Here is a 9,086-nt window from a genome sequence, read left to right as displayed (position 1 = left end):
TCATTTTAAAAAGACAGACTGTCTGTCGGCAATGATACTAATTTATGGGAACAGATGGTCTGTTGGTAGTTCTATAACTACCGTCAAATCGTCTGTGGGCATTTCTCGGGGCCCGCCAAAAAATTGGGTCAATGAGTTTGCTTGCGCGCGAGCGAAAATTTGCCGCGCGCGGGTTGGGCTAAAATTTGCCGCGCGGGCTGGGCTGGCCGAGTCAGAGAGCCAAATAAACCCTAAAAATCACACAACTATCGATCTACCCATCCCCAGCCTCCCCCACGCACGCCTCCAATCGCGCCGCCGCTGCTCCCCTCCTCCCGTCGCGCCGCTAGTCCCCTCCTCCCGTCGCGCCGCCAGCCCTCCCCATCTCACCGCTGCTCCCCTCCCATCGCGCCGCGCTCCCTGCCTCCCGTAGCACCTCCGCCATTCCCCATCGCGCCGCCGCATCGCTCCACCCATCGCATCAACCCTGCAGCTCTCCAGGTCAGGAGGAATAGATGTCCCCTTCGGCCCTGTCAATTCCACCACCACTCCGTGACTCCTAGGGCTCGTAGCTCCAGGAACCAGCGCCCACGCACCCTCCCACGCTCGCGTGTCCACTCCGCTGTCACTCTTCTTGGTATCGATTCTTTACCCATGCCTCATTGATGCAATTTGCTTTCTTGCGTTTTCTGTTCTTGCGTGTACGTTCTTGGATTTCTGTTACATTTGTATGGTGGTTTGATGTGTCACGATTGGGAGTAATTGCTGAGGTTGGTGATAATATGGGATAAATCTGGTATTGCTTGGTTCAATTCGGGGTGGTGCTAATGTTCTGTTCCTAAATTACAAATTACAGTGGTTTGATGGCATGTAGATTTAGAAACAACTGTATTTTTGAAATTTTAGGCTGTATCCACCACAGCCACTAATATGTTGCCGCAGTCTATGAGCTGCTGCCATCACTGATTTCCACTTTGCCAAGGAACCAGTAGGGTGGATAGGTGGACAGCTGCTCACCTCTTGGTCGACAGCTCCTCCATTGCGTGTGTCTTGCAAAAAGGGGATTTTTATAGCCGTATTGTGAATCTGTGTGTATGTTTGTGGGTTTCTGTCCATTGAGATATATTAGGTGATATTTTTGTGTAAATAACAATTGATTTCCCTTTTGCTACTGGTGATATATATATATATATATTTTTACGTTTTGGAGATGAGAAATTTCGCTCTTTGTTCTGGATGCAGCTATCCCTTGGGCTTGAGTGCTGTTCGAATGAACCAGTTGGTGTCGCGGAAGTACATGGGCTGAATTTATTAACCAAGGTATTTGGATCATTTTGATATTGATATTTAGAATTTTCCAGGGTGTACAAGTGGCAGTGAATATAGCACTCTCTGAATATTAAATTTTGAGGCAGTTTACAATGAAATATTGTAGGTCATCAACAAGGCAAGCATCAGAGGACCAAGGGGATCTCCATGGTAGAAGTTTGAACTTTACTTGAGGAAAACAGCCATATAGCTGGCAACAAGCAAACACCAGGTTAGTAATGAGATGCTTTCTATATATATTATGTTCTACTATTGAATATTATCTGCATGCTTGGTACTGAATGCTTGGGAAAAAAATTATAGTTGTTTGAATAGGCTTCATATTTTGTGTGATGAAAATAATTGATTGCAGCAGTAGTGGTTATTTTGGCAAGATTGCCATAATTTTAATTGGGAACTATGTTTACTGAATTGCCTGAATGTGAATGTTGTATATTTGCAATTGTTTAAACACTTAAAACATGCATTATGGGTCTGTATAGCTGATCTGTGAAAATTAACAGAGGTGCACCATGGATAAACAGTGGATGGATAAGCCTAGGTACAACAAATACTTTCAACTATTTTAGGTCTCTATGGTCCATACCCTTTTTTTATCTAACCTGGCCACTCATGGATGTATTGCACGTAGGCACTCTAGAGAATATTCAGAAGGGCTGGACATATTCCTACAACATGAATTTAGTTCAGCAGTAGGCAACAAAATACAATGCCCCTGTAAAAAATGTGCTGGTTCATTCTGGAGAGATGAAAGCGAAGTTCATGAGCATTTGATATGTGAGGGCTTTCTACGAGGGTACAAACCATTGATGTTTCATGGAGAAGGTAGCTCCTTTGTGAATTCTGCTGAGTATGATGAGGTTGGGGATGTGGAGTCAAGTGAACATGATGACATCTCTGATTTGCTTCGAGACTTGGCATGTGGCTTAGATGATAGGGGGGAATTTGAGGATGAGGGTAATTCAGATGTAACAAATGAAGATCTGAATGCTCTTAAAATGCTGTCAGATGATTATGGGCAAGAACTGTACCCAGGGTGTGATAAATTCTCAAAGCTGCATTTCATAGTTAAACTACTACACATCAAATTGCTTGGGGGATGGTCTGATAAGAGTTTTGATCTATTACTAAATCTACTTATTGAAGCTTTCCCTAAAGGGTCAGCACTACCAAAGAACTACAATGAAGCTAAGAAAACAGTGAAATGCTTACGGCTTGGATATGTTAGTATTCATGCATGTAAAAATGATTGCATCCTTTATTGGAAGGATGATGCTAATGCCAACTCTTGTCCAAAATGTGAAACCTCAAGATGGAAGTCAGAAAACAAGAGTCTAAATGGCAAACGCATACACAAGGTTCCTAATAAAGTTCTTCGCTATTTTCCAATAAAGAGAAGGTTTCAGAGGTTGTTTGCATGCTCTAGAACAGCAGCTCTAACAAGATGGCATGATGAAGAGCGCACACAAGATGGTTTGGTTAGACATCCAGCAGATTCTCCTCTTTGGAAGGATTTTGACCATAAGCACCCAGAATTTGCCTCTGATCCTCGCAATATTAGATGTGCATTAGCTACCGATGGGTTTAATCCATTCAGATCCATGAATATTTCTTATAGCATTTGGCCTGTTATTATAATTCCATACAACTTTCCACCATGGATCTGTATGAAGCAACCAAACTTCATAATTTCTTTGTTAATTCCTGGTCGATATGCTCCTGGTAGTGACATGGATGTCTTTATGGAGCCACTAGTCGATGATATGTACGATATGTTTGTCCATGGTGTTAGAACTTTTGATGCCTCCAAGGGTGAGTATTTCCAGTTGCGTGCTGCTATATTATGCACCATTTCAGATTATCCTGGTCTTGGGTATGTGGCTGGTTGTACTACCTCAGGTGAGGGAGCATGCATTGAGTGCCATCAATTTACACGCTCTCTTCGATTGAAAAATGGCAGCAAGACTTCTTACATGGGACACCGTAGGTTTCTACATGCAAACCACCCATTTAGATTTGATGCTGATTCTTTTGATGGTGTTGTTGAGCTTGAGTCAGCACCTGTTCCACTTTCTGGAAAGGAAATTTTGAAGCAGACAGAAGGGATGCAAACATCTTTTGGGAAGGATCCATCTGGAAAGAAGGTAACGAAAAAGAGAAAGCGTAAGGAGGGGGAGCCAATTAATATTTGGAAAAGAAGGTCTATTTGGTTCAAACTTCCATATTGGAAGGACTTGCTTTTGCGTCATAATCTTGATGTAATGCACATTGAGAAAAATGTATGTGATAACATAATCAATACACTCTTGGGTACTGACAAGAAGTCAAAAGACAACTTAAATTCTTGGTTAGACCTTCAAGCTCTAGGCATAAGAAGTGATCTTCATCCTATTGAAGTAGAAGATAAATTTTATTTACCTCCAGCCCCATACTCAATGAATTCTGAAGAGAAGAAATTGTTTTGCAAAGTGTTAAATGGAGTTAAGTTCCCTGATGGTTATGCCTCTGATATACGGCGCAATGTCCAGGTTAATGAGAAAAAGATAATCGGACTTAAGAGCCATGATAATCATGTTATCCTTCAACAATTGCTTCCACTTGCTGTTAGAAGGATATTACCAGAAAATGTTAGTGCAGCACTGATTCGTGTGAGCAATTTTTTTAAGCAAATATATTCGCCTGTTATCCGTGTAAGTGATATGCAAAAACTAGAGGCAGAAATAGCTGAGACCATATGTCTTCTTGAGAAAATATTCCTACCCTCATTTTTTACTATTATGATACACTTGATGGTCCATCTACCTGCTCAAGCAAGAATAGCTGGTCCGGTACATTTTCGCAACATGTACCCTGGAGAGAGGTAATTTTCTAAAAAAACCAGTAAAATAACTGCAGCCATGCCTTAGCACAAATAAACTCACTTTCACTCCCTATTTATATATGTATAGGTTTTTGATGAGATGTAAGGGGTATGTTCGCACTAGAAGTCATCCCGAAGGATCAATTGCGGAGAGCTATTTATTTGATGAGAGTCTTACATTCTGTTCTCGTTATTTACATGGTGTTACTCGTTTTACTCGGCGAGTTAGGAATGACGAAGGCCTGCCCATGGAAGTTCAGAGTACCACTCCTTTCTTTCGCAACATTGGGCGAGGGTTAGCTGGCAAATGTTGCGTGGCTTTAGACCACAAAAATTGGTTGCAGGCACACAGATATGTCTTATTCAACTATGACAATATCGATCCTTATTTGAAGTGAGCTATTTTCTTTATTTTAACATTGAGAAATTTTCGTTTTTTTATTATTGAATTGGCTTTTGAACACTTGCAGCAAACACATTGACTATCTTTCCTCAACTGGCCTTCAAAACAAACGTGAAATTGACCGTGTGCACCATGAAACCTTTCATGAGTGGTTTAGATTGCATGTAAGTAGGCAAATGGCCCAAGTAATGTGTGATTTTTACTAAATTGTAGCTTTATCTTGACAAATATTATCTCAATAACAGGTCACTGAGATGGGTGATGATGAACCAGAAGAGATAAAAATTTTAGCTAAAGAGCCCATCATGGCTGCCAATAAATATAACAGCTACACCATAAATGGTTTTAACTTTCATACACAGTCTTATGATGAGGGAAGGCCTGTTCAAAGTAGTGGAGTGTCTCTAATGGCTGAGACCACATGTTTTGAAAGAGGCAATAATGATTGCCGCGTAGTAGGAAACAAGATCTATTATGGTATTATAAAAGAAATTATTGAGTTGAATTATAGCAACAGAGGTAATATAGTGCTCTTCAAGTGTGATTGGGTTGATAATCGCATACAGGACAAGTGGGTAAAGACTGATCAGTTTGGGATAACTACTGTGAATTTCAAGCATTTATTCAATACCGGTGACAATATATCAGATGAGCCTTTCATTTTAGCATCTCAAGCTATTCAGGTTTACTATGTTCAAGATCCTGTTGATACTGAATGGTTTGCTGTTAGGCAATCAAAACCACGTGACTTATATAATATGAGTGAAACTGAAAAAGATGATTTGGGGAATGACACTGAAGTATCCATCATTTTGCCTGATGTGCATCCCAATTCAACTATGAATATCTCTGTTGAAGAAACTGTTTTTGTTAGGACAGACATAGATGGAATAATTGTTGAAGCAAACAAACCTAAGACGTAAGCATTTTTGTATATATATTATTGTTGCTGCTCATTTCTGCTTGTACACCAAGTAATCTTAGTACTTTTCCTGTTCCTTCTACTGTACTGATGTTCGTTGAAGCACTCTTTACTGGTTGGTAATTTTTTTTTATCATGGCGCAGGAAAAACAATGGAAAAGGCAAGAGGAAGGTCTAAAGAAAAGGTTATCAATGGAATGGCAGTTGGAAAGAATAAGGAAAACACTCTTACTGATTATGAAATACGTCGCAAAGGTGTCATAGCAGCAAACAATGAAATGTTACAATCTCTAAACCTCCCGCCCATGGGCAGCAATACGCATGTTCAACAACGACCCAAGAAAATACCTAAGGTTATGTGTCTTGAACTTCTGGTTCTAATTTTTTAGTATCCAATATGTACCTTTTATTTGACATCAAACTTCTGTTAGGTAACTGATGGTAGAAACATGGTGCCATGTGGAGATCATAACTTGCGGTCTAGGTCAAGAAATAACCTAGAGGAAAATGTAGATGAAAATGTTGGCGATGATCCTGAATACCAACCAGAAGAAGATGCCATGGATGACAATGAAGGTATTAAAGAAACTGAGCTGTGCTATTTATGGCAATTCAGATCGTGCTAGTGTTATACATGCTTATGCTTGTTTCTGTTTTGTTCAGTAGATGTAGAAGAAATTCTTGAACTTGAAAAAGTTCAGCAGAAAAAGAAGGAAGGAAGGGGTATCACTCAAAAGCTCAACATAATTTCAAGGGTGGGTGAAGCTAAAATCAAAATTACTCTCAACGAATTTGGTCAGCCGGTGGGGCTTGATTCTGAGGAATTTGCCACTACTGTTGGGACATTTGTGAGAAAGAAAATACCTGTTGCATGTGGTGATTGGAGAGATGTTGACGTCAAAGACAAGCTGAAAGTATGGGAAGATGTACAGGTAGATTGACTGTTATTTGTCTTGTTCCATTAATTTTGTATATCCTACTAATTCAATATTTTTTATATTAAAACAGAAACATTATGAGATCAATGAATATGGTTTACATTTTGTGTTGGAGACATCACATATGATATGGAAGGATTATAAGGCTGATTTGAAGAAGAAACATTTTGATGCAAATCTGACTGATGAGGAACTTATGGACAGACGTGACTTAAGAGTCAACGAGGCACAATGGAAGTGGCTTATTAACCATTGGAGATCTCCAGAAGCTGTGGTAAGGCATCCAGTGTTATTTGCTGTACTTTACATTAAAATAGCCTACATATTGTGTTCATAACTGTTGTGTAGGCCCGCTCCATAAGAGGCAAGGCAAATCGCGGAATGTTGCGCATGTTACATACAGCTGGTAGCAAGAGCCACGCTCGTGTTGGCCATGACATGGTAACATAAGTATATCATGTTAGTTCATTAGATGTATGACTTACAAAGCTTTGTGTACTCTAACTTCTTGTTTTAGGGTGTGAAAACTGGGCGTCCTCCTAGAAGGGATGAAGTCTTTGTTGAAACGCACAAACGAAAAAATGGAGAAATTATTCCAGAGGCTGCAGAAACAGTTGTATGCTTTCATTTTCTAAAACAGATTTCATGTGAAGAATACTACTTGCTAATATGTTTTTCCAACATTATAGGAAATGCTAAAAGAGGCTGCAGAAGTTAACCCAGAGTTGAAGAACAAAACAATCCAGGAGGGCGATTTGTATTCACGTGTTTGTGGAACTAAGGAACCAAGAGGCCGTGTTCGTGTTTTAGGAAAGGGACCAACTCCTCAGGATGTGGGCACACCAGGAACACGTAGCAGAATGCCAACAAGACTTCAGCTAGAAATAGAATCTCATCGACAGACCAAACAAGAAGTTGTATGTCTGAATAAACGCATGGACGACATGCAACAACGTTTTAACATAATGGAGCATATGGTTATGTCTCAAGGTGTGCAGAATATAGAAACAAGTTCCCATCATGCTTCTAATTCTCGACATGCTGAGGTAAAGTGCCTTGCCTATCTAGATTTATCTATTTGATTTCATGTTATTTGGAAATATGTGTTGTATTTATTGCCTACAAAAGCTTATGTCATTATGTTGATTTGGTTGTAGAGCCCAAGGAGTCCAGTACTTGAAGAGCTGCATCCTAATGAGCCTACCAATAGGCACTTGCTGGAGGAGCCTCATGCTGAGCCTACCAGTAGGCACTTGGATAATATCCTATCGGGTGATGACTTTATTATCCGCAAAAAAGCTATAACGCCAAGGGTGCCCTCAAGAAACACAGCCACAGGAAGCCATGAAGCCACCATTGCTGAAGGAGAAAATCTTGTAATTTTTCTCATCCTTCTAAACCTAGCTTTTATTTAAGTCATTTAAATGCTATTGGTATTAATTGGTCAACATACTGAACTGAATTGTGTCCTTTAGGTTGGTAAAGATGTTATCTTATATGCTGTCTTGAGATCTGACACCCCTGTGGCTAAAGCAACAATTGTATCAATTGATCCAAGTTCCTTGGTGGGAGGTCAACCTCTAGGTGTTGAATTCTATGAAGTTGTTGTCAATGTCGTGCTTAAAAGAGATGCATTGCTTCCTCGTCCATATGATGATATGCAAACTATGGCTGATGCTCAGTACACATCCATTGCATGGCCAAACAATAGGGTAAAAATCTGCTGTCAAATCCTTACTACGTGCTTATTGTTTCTATTTTTGTTGTAATGGCTTGCCATCAAATACTAACTGTATGCTATTTTCACCTTTCATTTTGGCAGTTGAATGTTAGCAAGAGGTCTGCTATGTCCAAAAGTGCTAACTCCAAAAGTGCAGGTATTTACTTCCAGTGTTTACTTCCCAATAGATGAACTGAGTTGTTAGTAATAACCTATGCATTTCAGAATACTTGGACTGCTTGTTAGTAATAACCCTCACTTGTTAAACATTTCTGCATGGTTCAAATCCTCTAGTGCAAGGTTCAAATCCTCGAGTAAAGCAATGTGTTTGTGTACAACTAACTAGTACAGACTATTGCAAGAATAGTTAAACTTCTTTTTTAGTTTTGAATATAATGTTAGAGTACCTGAGAAATATGGATTATGATTGACCTAAAATAGATTTGGAAGATTGTCCTGATTTGCACCTATTATGACTCCTTTCAGTCATGGGAGCTTTTTCCACCTTATTAACTTCGTAAGGATTATTTTGCAGGGGTTGTTTAGTCTGGATAACAAAATGCTGGCTGCAAAGGGAGTATTTTGGTCAAATGGTGGCTGATGAAAATTACCAACTTAGGGTAGTGCACTTTTAGAAACCATGTAACTTGTATGCCTTTTGTAGTAAACACTGCTTGTCCCTTGATCGTTTCAACAACTGATGTTAGAAGCATGTAAGCTTTTGGAGTAATGACTTGTAGTTGACATGAACCTGTGACAACAAACTGATGTTAGAAGCATGTGAACTTTTGGAGTAATGACTCGTAGTTGACATGAACCTATGACAGGGCAGCAATATACATGTTGATGTAATCTTCGGGGCTAATGTCTGGAATTTGGTGTCTACTTCCACTCTTTTGCTAGTTGCAATTATCAGTAATTTGCTATTGAATTGG

At 39.7% G+C, this 9,086-nt stretch overlaps 1 protein-coding gene across 9 annotated transcripts; it reads left to right on the top strand.

Moving 5' to 3' along the window:
• Positions 1-265: 265 nt before the first annotated feature.
• LOC4348246 (uncharacterized) lies at positions 266-9,036 on the top strand. 9 transcript variants are annotated; one of them, XR_001540709.3, is made up of 19 exons: positions 266-616; positions 1,222-1,299; positions 1,415-1,519; positions 1,812-1,849; positions 1,940-4,168; positions 4,257-4,562; positions 4,639-4,735; positions 4,817-5,490; positions 5,638-5,846; positions 5,925-6,069; positions 6,160-6,425; positions 6,502-6,705; positions 6,780-6,872; positions 6,949-7,044; positions 7,121-7,477; positions 7,589-7,807; positions 7,907-8,143; positions 8,254-8,308; positions 8,687-9,036. XR_001540709.3 is itself a non-coding variant. In XM_066304815.1 (14 exons), exons 4-14 carry the CDS (start codon positions 5,646-5,648, stop codon positions 8,695-8,697), a joined length of 1,887 nt encoding a protein of 628 aa, XP_066160912.1. In that variant the 5' UTR covers positions 266-616; positions 1,222-1,299; positions 1,415-1,519; positions 5,638-5,645; the 3' UTR covers positions 8,698-9,036. The 9 variants fall into 9 exon arrangements, 7 of the variants coding, with proteins under 7 accessions (XP_066160912.1, XP_066160910.1, XP_015614324.1 ...); XR_010737052.1 differs by having other exon boundaries at positions 1,791-1,849; XM_066304815.1 differs by lacking the exons at positions 1,812-1,849; positions 1,940-4,168; positions 4,257-4,562; positions 4,639-4,735; positions 4,817-5,490 and having other exon boundaries at positions 6,949-7,047.
• Positions 9,037-9,086: the final 50 nt, after the last annotated feature.

This window comes from Oryza sativa, chromosome 10, assembly GCF_034140825.1.
Source record: "Oryza sativa Japonica Group chromosome 10, ASM3414082v1".
Taxonomy (NCBI): Eukaryota; Viridiplantae; Streptophyta; class Magnoliopsida; order Poales; family Poaceae; genus Oryza; species Oryza sativa.
This window is presented reverse-complemented; position numbering and strand designations above follow the sequence as displayed.